The sequence below is a fragment of the Medicago sativa genome, chromosome 4 (assembly GCF_051527215.1).
Source record: "Medicago sativa cultivar Bolivia chromosome 4, Bolivia_mono, whole genome shotgun sequence".
In the NCBI taxonomy this organism is placed as follows: Eukaryota; Viridiplantae; Streptophyta; class Magnoliopsida; order Fabales; family Fabaceae; genus Medicago; species Medicago sativa.
In genome coordinates, this window is record NC_140752.1 from 91,803,730 (window position 1) to 91,824,316 (window position 20,587).

Below are 20,587 nucleotides of genomic sequence, written 5' to 3' on the forward strand. Positions count from 1 at the left end.
AACTGTTATGTTTCATTTTTATCGTTCTTGTATACTTTCATTTCATGACATATTTTTCTATTTTTTGTGTTATAAGCACGAGTCAAATTATATAATTTAAAAGATGTTAAATTCTCCAAAGCACACGTTTAAACGCAATATGGACATATTTTTATATTATGGCTGTGTTTGGTAACACTAATAAGCTAGCTTATATTTTGTTGGACTAGCTTATAAGCTTGTATTGATATAATAAAATATGTTTGATAAAAAGCTTTTTTCACTAACTTATACTCCCTCCGGTCTCAAATATAAAAAAATATTCCTTTTTTAGATTCATTGAATAATTAATGTATCTGCTTTACAATGTAGTCCAGATACATTAATTACTCAATGAACCTAAAAAAGGAATATTTTCTTATATTTGAGACCGGAGGGAGTAGCGTTTTTTGAAAAGCTATTTCAAATAGCTTTGAGCTTATAGCTGGTAGCTTTTTATATTTTCTTCCAATTTTAACCCTATTAATTTAATTTAATTATTTTTTAATAAAACAACCACCAACACTCATGATTAATAACCGCCTACGTTGTATATATTTTGTTAAAACCAGCCTCACGATAGAACTGCTCATGGGAGTCACGTTATAGTTTTCTATATCCTCTTGCTCACTTTTTAGTCTGTGATCTTGCTCTTGTATATATCCCATTGCCTTATTTTTGGGTTTACTATAATATATATAATTTTTAATAACATATACAATGAACAGTGAAGCAAGTTTACTTAAATAAAATTCCTCAAAAAAGAGTTTTCTTAAATAAAAAGTATCAATTGAATTCATGAAGCATATTTATCATTTTAGATATGAAAATAATTTAAAATAAATTAAAAAAATTAAAAAGAAATACATCAAGTAAATGAATGTTTATATATGTATACATATAATTTATAAAAAAAATTAAACAAGGTCCTTTTATGTCATTTTATATTTATTAGTCACTACAACATCTAATTTGACCAAACACTTTTAATTTTACTAAGCTAACTTTTCAGCTATAAGCTATCAGTCATCAACTATAAGCTAGCTTTTCAGCCATCAGCTAGATTATCAGCTATCAGCTAGCTTATAACTTATTTTTACCAAACACAAATGTAAACCAATATTGACATGAGTTTGGATTATATAATTTGAAATAGTCTAGAACATGGACTATAACGTTACAAGTAAGGTTTGGACAATCTATAATGCGATTAATACATTTTACACATTTGGTGGTGTTTTTTTTTTTTTTTGACAAAACATTTGGTGGTGTTTTATTGCACCTCTCTCACACCCCGTCATTAAGAGAACTTTCATAATATATTTAAAATTTTATATGATTTAGATAATATAATCCACGTATTTTAAAAATTTTGAAAGACCTTTTGCATAATTTATTTCTGATTAGGGTCTTTATCCCGCCCAAATAGATGGTTGTACGGCCCAACACAACCAATTAATTGTATTAGGCAAATGTTTTTCTTGACAAAGTGTAAGGTTAATGCTAATTTTGTTGTAGATGTGTGATAAGTGCTAAAAAGTGTTAATTTCGTGTTATATTTTAAGCACTTTTTGTTACTTGTTTTGCAAGTTATTGAAGGAAAAGCCGAGAAATTAGCGTTAAATGCCTTATTACGCTTTATATATCTTACTCTATCCTTTTATGTAGAAATTTACCCCAAGACACTGAGCAAAGACCAAAAATCATGAAAAAGTGCAAATTAGCAAAAGCTGGTTTTGAAGAATTCGCTATTAGCGTGTTCCACGCTATTAGCGAAATTGGTCCAGAGAGGTACGCCATTAGCATACCTGGAGCGAAGCAGAAGCTGGGTTTGAAGAAATACGATATTCGCGTATATTACGCTATTAGCGTAAAAGCTCCAGAAAATCACGCTATTAGCGTGATTTGGGCGAAGCAGGGCAAAAGGAGCAACGTGGCAGAATCTCATTGGCCACCATTTAGGCCGACCTACTTCGCTAATAGCGTATATGTCGCTATTAGCGTAGGTGTAAAAACTCAACCCTTTAAAATAAAAGTTTACCTCTCTTTTAGATATTTACTATTCCATTAGATATTATGTTAGATATTATTTAGATATTATGTTAGATATTATTTTAGATATTTACTATTCCATTAGATATTATGTTAGATATTATTTAGATATTTTGGGCTTGATATATTATATATTATTAGAATTTCATTAGAGAGATATATAGTTCATATTAGTCTTAGTAACTGAGAGTTTTTGATAGCTTTTCTCTTAGTTTTCATTGTAATATCTTAGAGAGAAAATAGGGTAGATCATATGAAGTGAGAGTGATTTTGGAAGTTGGATCCTTATTCCTTTGTTGAGACATCACAAGTGTAATGGTTCCTTCCTTTTCAATCCATCCTTGCAAGGCTTCCATGATGATGTGTAGCTAAACACTCTTTGTTGGGATGAGAGGTACTTGATTCTTGCTAACATGTAATCTTTTGATCTTGCAAAATATGATTCTAGCAATTTATATTCAATATTGTTGTTATTCTTGTGTTAATGCTTTCAATGAGATTCAAGATGATTTGGACACAAACTCTTGAATCTAGAGCTAGAGTAGCAATATATCTTAGGTTATATCATTCTTGACAAGTTTGTTAATCTTGTGATAATCACCATAATCAAGAGTTAAATGCTTTCGGATACTTAATCAGGCTGGACACGGTCGATTAGGTTATTCGATCGACTTTGTTATCGTTTAAGGGATTTGGACACGAATGTTTAAACGATACCTTAGAATTAATTATATCGCTTTGGACACGAAGGATAGTTTAGAATTGATTGTGATAATGTTGTTTATAAAGCTAGAATTCGTATGGATCATTAGTTTACGTGTGACGCTTGGTTAAGGAACGCTACTCCTAACAAGTTTCAATCCTTATTAATCTCATCTTTTACTTTTTGCATTTAGTTAACATAGTTGTAAATTCAAACAAACAATCACCCTTTTTACTTAGAATGATATTTGATGTTGAAATATCCGTGATGTCGCACTAATCCCTGTGGAGACGATACAAATACTTATCTTGTTTTTGATGCAAAACTACTTCATCAAAATGGCGCCGTTGCCGGGGATTGGTGTTTAGATATCATAGATAGAACGATTGATTTATCATTTTAAGCATTTGTACATAATCCGTAAATAGTTTTATTTATTTGATAAGTTGTTTGTACTAACCCCTTGTTGATAAACAAAGAAAAGTTCTTGTTAGTTGTTTCCGTTTTAGGATCACCACCTAGCCAAAATCATGGCTGATCATGGTTACTTCAACTTCTATACTCCACCCGAGTATGAATCCTATCCACAGTATCAGCAACATTCTTATGAAGATGAAAGATATTCGGAGATTGAAAATACTTTGAACATCTTCATGCAACAATCCATGATAAACATGCAAGATACCAACCAAAGATTGAAGACTTTATCACTTCAAATTGGGTTGATTCAAGCACAAATCATGGATAGCCAAGCCAACAATCAATCCACTCTTAGAGAACAAGAAAATAATTCAAACATGTTTGAGAGAGTTGGAGAGATTGTTGAAGAAGTTGTTGTTCAAAATGAGGAAGTTACAACATTAGAAGAATGTGGTGCACCACACAAAGACAAACTTCCTCAAGAAAGGTCAAATATTGAAGTGGCCAACACTGTTGATAATGGAGAAGTGATAGAGGTGGTAGAGAAAAAGGAACGGTTACTTAGCAAGGAAGAAACATTTGAACAAAAGGGGAAGAAAGTGAGCAAGGCTGAAATTGACCGGGTCATTGATGAAATTTGCGCCTTGTTTAAATCAATGTTAAGGAGGTCATGGACTCCACATCAGCTGTACTTAAAGTTCATGGAATTCCTCCCAAAGCGCAGGGTTTCAAAAGATGATGTGTTGTCCGTCTCATTTTGGCCACCCTAACGAAAAAGGCGTCGAGCTAACGACGTTAAACAAGCGCTTGTTGGGAGGCAACCCAATTTTGTGAGTTTATTTACTGTTTTTAATGCATAATAAGTTTAGAAGTCATGAGCATGCATCAAAACATTCAAAACAAAAAGCAAACAGAGAGCAGAATTCTGAACTGTCTCAACTCGCAATGGCGAGTGAAATAGCTCGAAATTGCAAGCAATTGGTCATTGACCATTTTTGACTGTCTCTTAGCTCGCAACAGCGTGTAAAGCTGCTCGCAACTGCGAGTATCTGCAGTTTGGGCAGTTTTAATCATTTTTTGGATATTGGTGTGTGATGACAATTGTTCTTAATTAGTATAGTGATGTTAGTATTCATATTAGTATTGTATATAGTTGTCTTTTGTTAGTTAAAATAATGTGTTAGCATTTCATTTAAGTACTTCATTTTGTTTTAATTGTGGAAGTTTCTTTTGTATCACTCTTGCTTTAAGTTCAATTCTCAGATGATTGATAACAATTCATAGTTGTGATCAAAGCGCAAAACCAAGGTACAAGTTTCCAGTTTTTCTAGGTTTTTACTCGAATATGGAACGAGTACTTTGTGCAAATTTCATTTCATTTAGTTCTTTACAATAATTTATTTGTTTGTGAACCACGTAGTACTAGCCTAAAGTGAGGAAACCTCAAGTGTTTGTACATATGCAAGGAGACCGGTATTCATTGTTTAACTCGGTTGTGTTATTTTAAATCCAATAATTGTTTTTAATTGTGTGAAGGCATGGAAGTGATCAAGGCACATTTTTCGTTTATGAGTGAAGCTTACTTGACCACAAATAGCCTACCTTGTGAGAAGAGCGAGTACTTGCTAACCCACTTGAGCCAAATAAATCGGAGTCATCAATTATGAACTGTCAATTCATAAGCACAATGCTTGATGAAGTTGCCTTTAAATTTTTCAAAATTCAGTTCATTCTTGACACACTTTAAGACTCTGATATGTTTTTAATTGTTGAACCCTAAACCTTCAATGTTTATTTGTCCCTTATGCCTTAGAGTAGAGGAACATTCAAATAGGGTATTTTGATTCAAGTTGGGGAGAGAAGGTAGATGTAAATCTTATGTCAAGTATAATGGTGTAATTTTATCTTTGATCAAGACAACATGTTGTTGTAAATACAAAAGAAAAGAAAAACAATGTGTACATGAAAAGAAAAAGAAAAAGAGAAAAAGAAAGAAAAATCCAAAAAGAAAATAAGTTGTCAAGATCAAAGTTTGTCATGTTTAAGCACCAAGGGTTTGTAATGATTGGCAGATAAGATTGTGGATTTTAATGGTTGATACAAGAAATGTTTCTCTTTGATAGGCTTTTTGATTTCAATTGCCCCACATATGACATTTCTTTTGTAGCCAAGCCAAGTTATAACCCTCAAAGACCTTTTGATCCATGTTTTCATGCCTTTTGAAATGATATTTGGATGGACACATAACTTGATTGGAATGTTAACTTGATTGCCGGATGTGTGTTCATAACCCTCATTTTTATGTTTTCAATTGTTTATCTACTTTCAAAAAAGTGTGTTAGGTGTGGTTCGTGAATAATTATATTATTGTCTTGAAATATTTGACATGAACTTTGTACTTAGGACTCATCTCATGTTGGTAGTAGAATTTTAGATTAGTTGGAAACTTAGACTTGCCCGCGCATTCACTTTTAAATCATTCGTCTGAGAAAGTTTTCAAAACCTTTTGTACTTGTGTCTTGCCATTTACTTGTTTGATCTTTTGTTTGAGGACAAACAAAGAGTTAAGTTGGGGAGAGTTTGATAAGTGCTAAAAAGTGTTAATTTCGTGTTATATTTTAAGCACTTTTTGTTACTTGTTTTGCAAGTTATTGAAGGAAAAGCCGAGAAATTAGCGTTAAATGCCTTATTACGCTTTATATATCTTACTCTATCCTTTTATGTAGAAATTTACCCCAAGACACTGAGCAAAGACCAAAAATCATGAAAAAGTGCAAATTAGCAAAAGCTGGTTTTGAAGAATTCGCTATTAGCGTGTTCCACGCTATTAGCGAAATTGGTCCAGAGAGGTACGCCATTAGCATACCTGGAGCGAAGCAGAAGCTGGGTTTGAAGAAATACGCTATTCGCGTATATTACGCTATTAGCGTAAAAGCTCCAGAAAATCACGCTATTAGCGTGATTTGGGCGAAGCAGGGCAAAAGGAGCAACGTGGCAGAATCTCATTGGCCACCATTTAGGCCGACCTACTTCGCTAATAGCGTATATGTCGCTATTAGCGTAGGTGTAAAAACTCAGCCCTTTAAAATAAAAGTTTACCTCTCTTTTAGATATTTACTATTCCATTAGATATTATGTTAGATATTATTTAGATATTATGTTAGATATTATTTTAGATATTTACTATTCCATTAGATATTATGTTAGATATTATTTAGATATTTTGGGCTTGATATATTATATATTATTAGAATTTCATTAGAGAGATATATAGTTCATATTAGTCTTAGTAACTGAGAGTTTTTGATAGCTTTTCTCTTAGTTTTCATTGTAATATCTTAGAGAGAAAATAGGGTAGATCATATGAAGTGAGAGTGATTTTGGAAGTTGGATCCTTATTCCTTTGTTGAGACATCACAAGTGTAATGGTTCCTTCCTTTTCAATCCATCCTTGCAAGGCTTCCATGATGATGTGTAGCTAAACACTCTTTGTTGGGATGAGAGGTACTTGATTCTTGCTAACATGTAATCTTTTGATCTTGCAAAATATGATTCTAGCAATTTATATTCAATATTGTTGTTATTCTTGTGTTAATGCTTTCAATGAGATTCAAGATGATTTGGACACAAACTCTTGAATCTAGAGCTAGAGTAGCAATATATCTTAGGTTATATCATTCTTGACAAGTTTGTTAATCTTGTGATAATCACCATAATCAAGAGTTAAATGCTTTCGGATACTTAATCAGGCTGGACACGGTCGATTAGGTTATTCGATCGACTTTGTTATCGTTTAAGGGATTTGGACACGAATGTTTAAACGATACCTTAGAATTAATTATATCGCTTTGGACACGAAGGATAGTTTAGAATTGATTGTGATAATGTTGTTTATAAAGCTAGAATTCGTATGGATCATTAGTTTACGTGTGACGCTTGGTTAAGGAACGCTACTCCTAACAAGTTTCAATCCTTATTAATCTCATCTTTTACTTTTTGCATTTAGTTAACATAGTTGTAAATTCAAACAAACAATCACCCTTTTTACTTAGAATGATATTTGATGTTGAAATATCCGTGATGTCGCACTAATCCCTGTGGAGACGATACAAATACTTATCTTGTTTTTGATGCAAAACTACTTCATCAAAATGGCGCCGTTGCCGGGGATTGGTGTTTAGATATCATAGATAGAACGATTGATTTATCATTTTAAGCATTTGTACATAATCCGTAAATAGTTTTATTTATTTGATAAGTTGTTTGTACTAACCCCTTGTTGATAAACAAAGAAAAGTTCTTGTTAGTTGTTTCCGTTTTAGGATCACCACCTAGCCAAAATCATGGCTGATCATGGTTACTTCAACTTCTATACTCCACCCGAGTATGAATCCTATCCACAGTATCAGCAACATTCTTATGAAGATGAAAGATATTCGGAGATTGAAAATACTTTGAACATCTTCATGCAACAATCCATGATAAACATGCAAGATACCAACCAAAGATTGAAGACTTTATCACTTCAAATTGGGTTGATTCAAGCACAAATCATGGATAGCCAAGCCAACAATCAATCCACTCTTAGAGAACAAGAAAATAATCCAAACATGTTTGAGAGAGTTGGAGAGATTGTTGAAGAAGTTGTTGTTCAAAATGAGGAAGTTACAACATTAGAAGAATGTGGTGCACCACACAAAGACAAACTTCCTCAAGAAAGGTCAAATATTGAAGTGGCCAACACTGTTGATAATGGAGAAGTGATAGAGGTGGTAGAGAAAAAGGAACGGTTACTTAGCAAGGAAGAAACATTTGAACAAAAGGGGAAGAAAGTGAGCAAGGCTGAAATTGACCGGGTCATTGATGAAATTTGCGCCTTGTTTAAATCAATGTTAAGGAGGTCATGGACTCCACATCAGCTGTACTTAAAGTTCATGGAATTCCTCCCAAAGCGCAGGGTTTCAAAAGATGATGTGTTGTCCGTCTCATTTTGGCCACCCTAACGAAAAAGGCGTCGAGCTAACGACGTTAAACAAGCGCTTGTTGGGAGGCAACCCAATTTTGTGAGTTTATTTACTGTTTTTAATGCATAATAAGTTTAGAAGTCATGAGCATGCATCAAAACATTCAAAACAAAAAGCAAACAGAGAGCAGAATTCTGAACTGTCTCAACTCGCAATGGCGAGTGAAATAGCTCGAAATTGCAAGCAATTGGTCATTGACCATTTTTGACTGTCTCTTAGCTCGCAACAGCGTGTAAAGCTGCTCGCAACTGCGAGTATCTGCAGTTTGGGCAGTTTTAATCATTTTTTGGATATTGGTGTGTGATGACAATTGTTCTTAATTAGTATAGTGATGTTAGTATTCATATTAGTATTGTATATAGTTGTCTTTTGTTAGTTAAAATAATGTGTTAGCATTTCATTTAAGTACTTCATTTTGTTTTAATTGTGGAAGTTTCTTTTGTATCACTCTTGCTTTAAGTTCAATTCTCAGATGATTGATAACAATTCATAGTTGTGATCAAAGCGCAAAACCAAGGTACAAGTTTCCAGTTTTTCTAGGTTTTTACTCGAATATGGAACGAGTACTTTGTGCAAATTTCATTTCATTTAGTTCTTTACAATAATTTATTTGTTTGTGAACCACGTAGTACTAGCCTAAAGTGAGGAAACCTCAAGTGTTTGTACATATGCAAGGAGACCGGTATTCATTGTTTAACTCGGTTGTGTTATTTTAAATCCAATAATTGTTTTTAATTGTGTGAAGGCATGGAAGTGATCAAGGCACATTTTTCGTTTATGAGTGAAGCTTACTTGACCACAAATAGCCTACCTTGTGAGAAGAGCGAGTACTTGCTAACCCACTTGAGCCAAATAAATCGGAGTCATCAATTATGAACTGTCAATTCATAAGCACAATGCTTGATGAAGTTGCCTTTAAATTTTTCAAAATTCAGTTCATTCTTGACGCACTTTAAGACTCTGATATGTTTTTAATTGTTGAACCCTAAACCTTCAATGTTTATTTGTCCCTTATGCCTTAGAGTAGAGGAACATTCAAATAGGGTATTTTGATTCAAGTTGGGGAGAGAAGGTAGATGTAAATCTTATGTCAAGTATAATGGTGTAATTTTATCTTTGATCAAGACAACATGTTGTTGTAAATACAAAAGAAAAGAAAAACAATGTGTACATGAAAAGAAAAAGAAAAAGAGAAAAAGAAAGAAAAATCCAAAAAGAAAATAAGTTGTCAAGATCAAAGTTTGTCATGTTTAAGCACCAAGGGTTTGTAATGATTGGCAGATAAGATTGTGGATTTTAATGGTTGATACAAGAAATGTTTCTCTTTGATAGGCTTTTTGATTTCAATTGCCCCACATATGACATTTCTTTTGTAGCCAAGCCAAGTTATAACCCTCAAAGACCTTTTGATCCATGTTTTCATGCCTTTTGAAATGATATTTGGATGGACACATAACTTGATTGGAATGTTAACTTGATTGCCGGATGTGTGTTCATAACCCTCATTTTTATGTTTTCAATTGTTTATCTACTTTCAAAAAAGTGTGTTAGGTGTGGTTCGTGAATAATTATATTATTGTCTTGAAATATTTGACATGAACTTTGTACTTAGGACTCATCTCATGTTGGTAGTAGAATTTTAGATTAGTTGGAAACTTAGACTTGCCCGCGCATTCACTTTTAAATCATTCGTCTGAGAAAGTTTTCAAAACCTTTTGTACTTGTGTCTTGTCATTTACTTGTTTGATCTTTTGTTTGAGGACAAACAAAGAGTTAAGTTGGGGAGAGTTTGATAAGTGCTAAAAAGTGTTAATTTCGTGTTATATTTTAAGCACTTTTTGTTACTTGTTTTGCAAGTTATTGAAGGAAAAGCCGAGAAATTAGCGTTAAATGCCTTATTACGCTTTATATATCTTACTCTATCCTTTTATGTAGAAATTTACCCCAAGACACTGAGCAAAGACCAAAAATCATGAAAAAGTGCAAATTAGCAAAAGCTGGTTTTGAAGAATTCGCTATTAGCGTGTTCCACGCTATTAGCGAAATTGGTCCAGAGAGGTACGCCATTAGCATACCTGGAGCGAAGCAGAAGCTGGGTTTGAAGAAATACGCTATTCGCGTATATTACGCTATTAGCGTAAAAGCTCCAGAAAATCACGCTATTAGCGTGATTTGGGCGAAGCAGGGCAAAAGGAGCAACGTGGCAGAATCTCATTGGCCACCATTTAGGCCGACCTACTTCGCTAATAGCGTATATGTCGCTATTAGCGTAGGTGTAAAAACTCAGCCCTTTAAAATAAAAGTTTACCTCTCTTTTAGATATTTACTATTCCATTAGATATTATGTTAAATATTATTTAGATATTATGTTAGATATTATTTTAGATATTTATTATTCCATTAGATATTATGTTAGATATTATTTAGATATTTTGGGCTTGATATATTATATATTATTAGAATTTCATTAGAGAGATATATAGTTCATATTAGTCTTAGTAACTGAGAGTTTTTGATAGCTTTTCTCTTAGTTTTCATTGTAATATCTTAGAGAGAAAATAGGGTAGATCATATGAAGTGAGAGTGATTTTGGAAGTTGGATCCTTATTCCTTTGTTGAGACATCACAAGTGTAATGGTTCCTTCCTTTTCAATCCATCCTTGCAAGGCTTCCATGATGATGTGTAGCTAAACACTCTTTGTTGGGATGAGAGGTACTTGATTCTTGCTAACATGTAATCTTTTGATCTTGCAAAATATGATTCTAGCAATTTATATTCAATATTGTTGTTATTCTTGTGTTAATGCTTTCAATGAGATTCAAGATGATTTGGACACAAACTCTTGAATCTAGAGCTAGAGTAGCAATATATCTTAGGTTATATCATTCTTGACAAGTTTGTTAATCTTGTGATAATCACCATAATCAAGAGTTAAATGCTTTCGGATACTTAATCAGGCTGGACACGGTCGATTAGGTTATTCGATCGACTTTGTTATCGTTTAAGGGATTTGGACACGAATGTTTAAACGATACCTTAGAATTAATTATATCGCTTTGGACACGAAGGATAGTTTAGAATTGATTGTGATAATGTTGTTTATAAAGCTAGAATTCGTATGGATCATTAGTTTACGTGTGACGCTTGGTTAAGGAACGCTACTCCTAACAAGTTTCAATCCTTATTAATCTCATCTTTTACTTTTTGCATTTAGTTAACATAGTTGTAAATTCAAACAAACAATCACCCTTTTTACTTAGAATGATATTTGATGTTGAAATATCCGTGATGTCGCACTAATCCCTGTGGAGACGATACAAATACTTATCTTGTTTTTGATGCAAAACTACTTCATCAATGTGTAACGACTTGTTTGGTTTATTTTATGTGAAAAATATAGATTTGAATCCTTATCAAGAATAGTTTTTGGTTTGGTTTCAATTTTTATAATACTTCTGTACAAAATCTAAAGCAAGTTTGGTTTGAACCCTTATCATGAGTAGTTTTGATTTCATTCGAGTTTTATTTTAAAAGTCAACCAAACCGTATGTTTTTTTATTGTGGTTTGATTCACTTTTAACTTTAAAATCGAATCAAACTGCACCGCGAACACTACTCCATATGTAAACAATGACAATTTTAATACTGTGATTAAATTTTAAATAAGTTAAGGTGTGACCGGTATTTTTAGATGCAACTAGAGAAACTTTTTTGAAGAAGCTAAACTAGCAACTAGAGAAACTTTGTTTTCCTAATCGGATATCCACCAACATGTTAGATCATACAAAGTTTATTTACACAACAATTTTATTGTCCAACATATGGTGCTCAATTCCTCAGCAAAAGATGTTGCTTCAAATTACGGGTGTGTTTGTTTCAGCTTTAAAAAAAAATAGATTATGTGTTAAAAGAATCTAGAGTTTTTTTTTTAAAGATTTTTTAAAAAAATCTGAAGTTATTTTTGTTTGCTTACTACCCATAAAAATCCATTTTTTAAAAATAGCTTTTCATTTTAGGGTCAAAATAGATTTATTTTTTTTTATAAAATGATTTTTCTAAAAATCCTAAACAAACACTTAAAAATTTAAAAAGTGATTTTTTTAAGAAAAATATCTGAAACAAACGGGACTACATCCTCTCCAAAATATTAGCAGAGCAATTATAGTAGTTGCATAACACTGTCTTTGTTGCCGCAATTGTGCATGCCGAATCACCAACTAACTTTACTATTAAAAAAAAATAAATGGTTAAATATGTTTTGATCCTTATAAATATACTAGTAACTTTTTAGTTCCTTAAAAAAAAAATCAATTTTTATTCTCTCAAAATATTTTCATCTCCACTTTTAATCTATACTTTTAAGTCAATTCATGTGTAACTTTTAAATTTATGAACGAAACTATGCAGAAAATATAAAAATTCATGTTTTGTTTAAAAAAAATTACAACTTTTTTGGGAGATGTTTTTATAATATTTTTAATATTCATGCAAAATTTTGTACAAAAATATGAAGTAACTTAAAAGAATGGACCAAAAGTAGTGATGAAAAACTCTTAAAGACTAAAGATTGAAGAATAATTTTAGAAATACTAAAACAAAAAATTTGTATATTTATATGCGGAAAAAAACATATTTAACTAAAAAATAAAACACTTGCTGCAATGGCCAATCACACCAACAAAAAAAAATTGCCAATCGCATGAGACAACTCTCTACAACTCTTTCTCATGGATCATATTCATTTCCAATTTCCACAGTTCATGTTAACACTATCATCAAAATGAAAAATATAAAACAACCTACATTTTTAATCCCTTAACTTAGTATGAGGTAACAATTTGATTCTTTATTTTTTTTCATTGTAATTTTGTCATTTTAATCAATGTACGTATAGATTTTCAAGTTTCAAATATAATATTTATATGAAAACATAGATGAAATACTGTATATTTGAAGATTGAGAGGCCATAAGAGAAGAAAATCATGAATTTGAAGTTTGAAAGTTCATATCTAGATTAACCAAAATGACAAAAATGAAACAAAAAAAAAGATAAATGATCAAACGGTTACCTGAAATCAAGTTAAGCGACTAAAAATATAATTTTTGCTAAAATATAGTATATTCTATTTTAAGGTTAAATTTATTTTAGTCACTACAAAATTATGAACTTTTAAGTTTAATCTCTTTTTTTGGTACAGAACAAGTTTTTTTCAACACACAAAAGTTGTTTTCACTAAAATTATGTCTATGTTGATTCCACTTCTAAAAGGAGCAAAATTGATTATGAAGATATAAAATTAATTTTGACACGTTGGTTGTCGTTGAGTAAAATTGATTATGCATCCAGATTGATTATGCATCCAGAATTGATTCTACTTAAAGTCATAATTTATAGTTTCTGACTCTAGAATTGATTTTCATACACAAACTTATAATCCAACTCACTTTTACATCAATGCATCCAAACACGTATTACTTTTAGTGAGAACCACTTTTAATCAAAATCAACTCTGTAGAATCAATTTTATCAAAACTATATGTAACCCCATCTCTGGTTCTGTATTAGCCAAGTTGCTTTTGGCACTTAGCACCAGCGAAATAAAACTCTACAAAAGCAATTTAAACTCTCCTAGAACAGTTATCATGGTATTGATTTATATACCAATTTTGCTAGTTTCTGTTGCTTTTCTATGGCTACGAGGAAGTAAGAAAAAAGCAAAGAAATTGCCACCAGGTCCAAAAGGATTACCAATTTTGGGTAGTCTTCTAAAATTAGGACCAAACCCTCATCGTGATCTTCACAAACTATCCCAAAAATAAGGACCAATTATGCACTTACGTTTAGGTTTAGTACCAACCATAGTTGTTTCTTCACCTCAAGCAGCTAAACTTTTCCTCAAGACTCGTGATCTTGTCTTTGCAAGCAGACCACCAACTGAGGCAGCAAAAATCATCGGTTGGGATCAGAGGAACTTGAGTTTTGGTGAATATGGTTCTTATTGGCGAAACATGAGAAAAATGTGCACTTTAGAATTGTTGAGCCACGCAAAAATAAACTCTTTTAGAACCATGAGGGAGCAAGAACTTGACCTATTGATAAATTTTCGAAGAGAAAAAGCCAATGATAGAACAAAGGTTGATTTAAGCGCTAAGGTTTCTACACTCACTGCTGATATGAGTTGTATAATGGTTTTGGGAAAAAAATATATGAATGATGATTTGGATGAGAAAGGGTTTAAGGCTGTGATGCAAGAGACAATGCATTTAGCTGCAACTCCTAATATAGGTGATTATATTCCTTATCTTGGACCATTTGATCTACGGGGGCTAACTAGGCGTGTGAAGGCAATTAGAAAAATCTTTGATGATTTTTTTGAGAAAATTATTGATGAGCATAATAAAGATGATAAGACTAAGGATTTTGTAGATGTTATGTTGGGTTTTGTTGGTACTAAAGAATCCGAATATCGTATTGCAAGAAACGATATCAAAGCCATTATGCTGGTAAACATAGTCGATCTTAATACTTTGTTATATTTTTTCATCAAATGTTACATGTTTACATAACATCATAGTTTTTTGAGAGGTACATAACATCGTAGTCGATAGTGACAATCCATCGTATCATCTCAAAATTTCACATATCTATTTCTTTCTTCGTATAAATAATTATGGGAGAAATTCATGGATAGATCCATAAATTTTGACCACTAGAGACTAGATTTTATATGTTTATATGAAAATAATAATATACGTGCTATAATCATCTTCTTTATGTGCCACCATTAGACAATTCACTTGATGAGTTGAATAACATTGGAAGAGTTTCCAACTAGAATAATCAAGACTCAAACTCTAAAATCAAACATAACCACAATTGTCTGATCTGAATTTTTTTAAAATATGACAAGACCTAAAAGTTTGTTTGAAAGCGTACTTCACTATTATAAATTTAAAGAAACCTACATCACTAATAGTGGGGTAGGCTTTCATTAAAAAACTAACAAGTTAATAGATTATAAAGATTAACTTTTATTTTGATATCTAACATGACCATTTAGGGACTATAATTCTTTGTGACATCCTATTTCAATTCTATTTTATAATAATTTTTTGAATATGTCAACAATTGATGTAGGCCGATATTCCCTAAAAAAAAAGTTGATGTAGGTCGATATGTTTTTTGTTTTGAAGAAATGTAGGTCGATATGTTTAATACATAAAATGTTGTCAAATTTATGATTTAAAACAATGTAAAATTTATCAAGATTAATAGTAATAAAAAATATTATTTATATTCACTTAAGCGTGTCGGTTTGGTAGATCTTGTTTGTATTTCTAAGGAGCTTAAAGTATCGAGGTGGATCAACACATTGGACTAAGAACCACCACACAGGTGAATTTTAACACCACATCTTCATTAGAAACTTTAAGACATTGGGTATATAGATCGTCTCATTTGTATGTTGTTCAACATGTATTTTTCCATCTAATATAAGACTTCTAACTTACAGTTAACATATTAAGAAATCTAAACGACTTTTACAGTGGCGTGTAATCTAACATTTTTAACTAAATATACTTTTAAAAAAGCTCTTGTCTTGATATTTTTAAAAATGGTATGAGTCTGGCTTAAGTTAGGTCATACGTCCCGACCACTAGACATGACTTTCTCAACCGTAGCTACAAGTTTAATGAAGATCTTTCTTATTTAAATTTTCATCCGCATTAGTCCATACTTCATATTGCTCAGGGGCTTATTATATTGTTTGAATCATTCTTATCTTACGAGTTATATTTGTGTAGATGAGTTACGTTTGTTAAGACCATTTTTAAGAATTTTGTTATTCTCCACATGATTTTTTACAACTAGACTGTTATTAGAAAGAAGAAAAAAAACTAGGTGTTTCACTTTTTACATGTTCATTTGTATAGGATATGCTAGCAGGTTCAATGGATACTTCAGCAACAGCAATTGAGTGGGCAATTTCAGAACTACTAAAGAATCCAAGAGTGATGAAAAAAGTTCAAAAGGAGTTGGAAAGTGTGGTGGGTATGTAGAGAAAAGTGGAGGAATCAGATTTGGACAAATTGGAGTATTTGGAAATGGTAATAAAAGAAAGTCTTAGGCTCCATCCAGTGGCACCCTTATTAATTCCATACCAATCCTTGGAAGATTGCATGGTTGAAAACTTATTCATACCTAAAAAATCAAGGGTCATTGTAAATGCATGGTCAATTATGAGAGATCCAAATGCTTGGATTGACCCAGAAAAGTTTTGGCCAGAGAGGTTTGAAGGAAACAATATAGATGTTAGAGGACGTGATTTTCAGCTCATACCATTTGGTTCTGGTAGAAGAGGTTGTCCTGGATTACAATTAGGTCTAATTGTGATTCGTTTGGTGGTGGCTCAACTTGTGCATTGCTTTGATTGGAAATTGCCTAATCATATGTTACCAAGTGATTTGGACATGACAGGAGTTTGGTCTTACTATGCCTAGAGCCAATAATCTAATTGCCATCCCTGCTTATCGCCTTTGTAGGGACAACAATTAGATTAAGTCTTTGTTTATACAAGTAGATAATTAAGGGCTTATAACATAAATGTTTATTTGGTAAAAAATGTTTATCTTATAACTACTTGTAACAAGCTATTTCAATAACAAAATATAAAGTTAAATTGTTTTCATTTAAGTTATAAATTGTTTTTGTAAGCTCGCATAGACGATTTATAAATATATCATAAATTATTTATATAAGTTCTCTCAATCGGGTCTCACAAGTGTAACAAAAAAAACTATCACACCTGTCACAAAAGTGTTTATGCCAATAATAACCCAAAACAAATCAATTCAAATAGATCCTAAAGGACAATGTATATCTGCGGTTGATATTTATGTTTGAATAATACTTGCATATTGTTTGTCCTCTATCACCAATCCAACAATCAATAAGGGTGCTTTTTATCTGCTAAACAGTAAGGACTGGACAAACAACACAAGATAGAACATCACAAACAAACTTTTATGGTATCAAATATTTTTTGGTCTTATACGATTTTTGATGGACAAAAGACTATTTTGATATTTTAAACATTTGTACGTGGGACAAAAAGTTGAGACGTGATTCAACAAGGTTCTCAACATCCAACATTTTGAGTACAAAACGTGTGAGTGTGCACCAAGGTTCTCAACATCCAACATTTTGCCATGGACGCATTCAACACATCCGCTTTCGTTGAATCATGATTGGGTGGTCGTAACTTTAAGTCCGGTATTTTTAGTTTAGAAGATACTCAAAACTTCTGTAAATATGGATTATCTAAGTTTGATCGAATGATCGTCAAATGTGTGAATGTGACCAAATTTTGTGTGAGCATACGACAAAAATTTGGTTGTACAATTGGATTGAATGGCGGTTGAATGGTGGATAGATTGGGATATCCGCCTACATCTTTAGATACAAATATCTAAGCATTAATTAAAATGAACAAAATATATCTTCTAGCATAGTTACAATTACTTGTCCAAAGTGTCTTTCTTGCTGCTATCGTGTGCAGGCCTTAGTCATTTAACTTCACTACAAAACACTGACTGCAATCACAATCACATGAGATAACTATGTACATACACTTCCACATGTCACGTTAACATATTATACGATAACATATTGACAAATTCATTGGTACATCCAAAAATATGAGTGTATCGATATACCAAATCGTTAAATTAACAATTAAATGAGTTGTTTTTTAAGCAAAAGAATTATTTTCTATCATTGACAATTATAATAATCAAATCTTATTTACCAAAACCTTCAACGAATTAAAATTTACTTTTTTTGAATTTTTTTTATTACTCATAATAAAGAATATTGATTATTTTTTATGAGAAAATGTTAAAAATTTAATATGATTCTTATAAACAAAGAAAAAAAAATTCTTATGAAATGATGTTTTTAAAATATAAATATTGACAAATAGCTTTTTATTTCATAAAATGATCATTAATTTATAATTTTATGGAGCAAGAGTACCAAGACTACTCAATTTATGAGGTGTACGGTAGAAGTTCCCTAAAATATTATTATCATCAAAATAAAGAGTGTATAGATAGATATTTTATCATAAAAGATACCATGGAAGTTTTTTTTTTTTTTGTTGTCAAAACACAATTGCTTTCATCACTTGGATTATATAACCCCATCTTTGGTTCTGTATTTGCCAGAGATTGCATTTGGCACAAATCATCATGATTTTAATTTGTATATCAATTTTTCTAGTTTCTCTTGCCTTTCTATGGCTATGGGGAAACAAGAACAAAGCAAGGAAATTACCACCGGGTCCTAAAGGGTTACCAATTTTGGGCAGCCTTCTAAAATTAGGTGCAAACCCTCATCGTGATCTTCACCTACTATCCCAAAAATATGGACCAATCATGCACTTACGCTTAGGTTTAATACCAACCATAGTTGTTTCATCACCTCAAGCAGCTGAACTTTTCCTCAAAACCCATGATCTTGTCTTTGCAAGCAGACCACCACATTTGGCAGCAAAAATCATCTCTTGGGACCAGAGAAACTTGAGTTTTGGTGAATATGGTTCTTATTGGCGAAACATGAGAAAAATGTGCACTTTAGAGTTGTTGAGCCATGCAAAAATCAATTCCTTTAAAACCATGAGGGAACAAGAACTTGACCTATTGATAAAGTTTCTAAAAGCTAATGATGGAACAAAGGTTGATTTAAGCGCTAAAGTTTCTACACTCGCGGCTGATATGAGTTGTAGAATGGTTTTAGGGAAAAAGTACATGGATAAGGATTTGGATGAGAAAGGGTTTAAGGCTGTGATGCAAGAGGGAATGCATTTAGCAGCTACTCCTAATATTGGTGATTATATTCCTTATGTTGGATCACTTGATTTACAAGGGCTAACTAGGCGTATGAAGGCAATTGGAAAAATCTTTGATGATTTTTTTGAGAAAATTATTGATGAGCATATCCAATCAGATAACAAAGATGATAAGAATAAGGATTTTGTGGATGTTATGTTGGGATTTCTTGGTACTCAAGAATCTGAATACCGTGTTGAACGACCCAATATCAAAGCTATTCTGCTGGTAAAATACAGTTGAGCTTAATTCTCGTCGTGCTTTGTTATTAATGTTTTTCTTCATAGGTTACATGCTTACATAACATAGTAGCTGCTAGTGACTATATCATATCATCTCAAAATTTCACATGTCTATTTGTCACACTATTATAAGACATAAGAATAAGAATTTTGTTTTTACAACTAGCTGTCACACCATTAACTTTTTACATGTTCATTTTCATAGGATATGCTAGCAGGTTCAATGGATACTTCTGCCACAGCAATCGAGTGGGCAATTTCAGAACTAATAAAGAATCCAAGAGTAATGAAAAAAGTTCAAAAGGAGTTGGAAACTGTGGTGGGTATGAAGAGAAAAGTGGAAGAATCAGATTTGGACAAGTTGGAGTATTTGGATATGGCTATAAAAGAAAGCCTTAGGCTCCATCCAGTGGCACCCTTATTAATACCACACCAATCCTTGGAAGATTGCATGGTTGAAGATTTTTTCATACCTAAAAAATCAAGGGTCATTGTGAATTCATGGTCAGTTATGAGAGACCCAAATGCTTGGACTGATCCTGAAAAGTTTTGGCCAGAGAGATTTGAAGGAAGCAATATAGATGTTAGAGGACGTGATTTTCAGCTCATACCATTTGGCTCCGGTAGAAGAGGTTGTCCTGGATTGCAATTGGGTCTAACTGTGATTCGTTTGGTGGTGGCTCAACTTGTGCATTGCTTTGATTGGAAATTGCCTAATCATATGTTACCAAGTGATTTGGACATGACAGAGGAGTTTGGTCTTACTATGCCTAGGGCAAATCATTTAATTGCCATTCCCACTTATCGCCTTTGTAGTGACAGTGATTAAGGTTAAAAGACAAATATGGTTGACATTGATATATATGTTTGAATAAGACTTGTAAAAAAGAATATTCTCCTTTTCATAGTTTCAAATTATGTTTCTATCAATAAATGATTAGTTTTTCTATATAATGGTATATGCTTTGAAATCTATATTCATTGGCCCTATAAATAATTTGGTTTTTTCAAATGTCATTTTTGTTTGTTTTTAGTTGAGAAAGGATACTCTTTTGACTGTCACAAGACATTTGTAAGCTATGATGCATAGGTACGGGTACGGGTACTAGTACGTAATACGGCAAATTTTAAAAAATGAAGGTACGGGTATGTTGGAATAAAATATCAAAAAAAGATTTTTCAAGTAAATTACTACACTTTTATCATCATATTGCTTGAGAGTTCCATTTTTTTTTT

General features: G+C 32.1%; 3 protein-coding genes and 1 pseudogene across 4 annotated transcripts; all 4 read left to right on the forward strand.

Moving 5' to 3' along the window:
- Window positions 1-2,656: 2,656 nt before the first annotated feature.
- On the forward strand, window positions 2,657-6,306 carry LOC146933753 (uncharacterized). The gene has a single exon (XM_085705532.1). The coding sequence runs from the start codon at window positions 3,304-3,306 to the stop codon at window positions 3,961-3,963; it is 660 nt and encodes a 219-aa protein (XP_085561658.1). The 5' UTR covers window positions 2,657-3,303; the 3' UTR covers window positions 3,964-6,306.
- Window positions 6,307-6,502: 196 nt separating this feature from the next.
- Window positions 6,503-10,539, forward strand: LOC146933754 (uncharacterized). Its single transcript, XM_085705531.1, has one exon. The coding sequence runs from the start codon at window positions 7,537-7,539 to the stop codon at window positions 8,194-8,196; it is 660 nt and encodes a 219-aa protein (XP_085561657.1). The 5' UTR covers window positions 6,503-7,536; the 3' UTR covers window positions 8,197-10,539.
- A 3,297-nt stretch (window positions 10,540-13,836) lies between these two features.
- Window positions 13,837-16,914, forward strand: LOC146933755 (cytochrome P450 71AU50-like; annotated as a pseudogene). The gene is made up of 2 exons (XR_015007554.1): window positions 13,837-14,723; window positions 16,155-16,914. The product of XR_015007554.1 is annotated as a cytochrome P450 71AU50-like (transcript).
- Window positions 16,915-18,357: 1,443 nt separating this feature from the next.
- On the forward strand, window positions 18,358-20,326 carry LOC146933756 (cytochrome P450 71AU50-like). Its single transcript, XM_085705535.1, has 2 exons — window positions 18,358-19,337; window positions 19,557-20,326. The coding sequence occupies exons 1-2, from the start codon at window positions 18,471-18,473 to the stop codon at window positions 20,178-20,180; spliced, it is 1,491 nt and encodes a 496-aa protein (XP_085561661.1). The 5' UTR covers window positions 18,358-18,470; the 3' UTR covers window positions 20,181-20,326.
- Window positions 20,327-20,587: the final 261 nt, after the last annotated feature.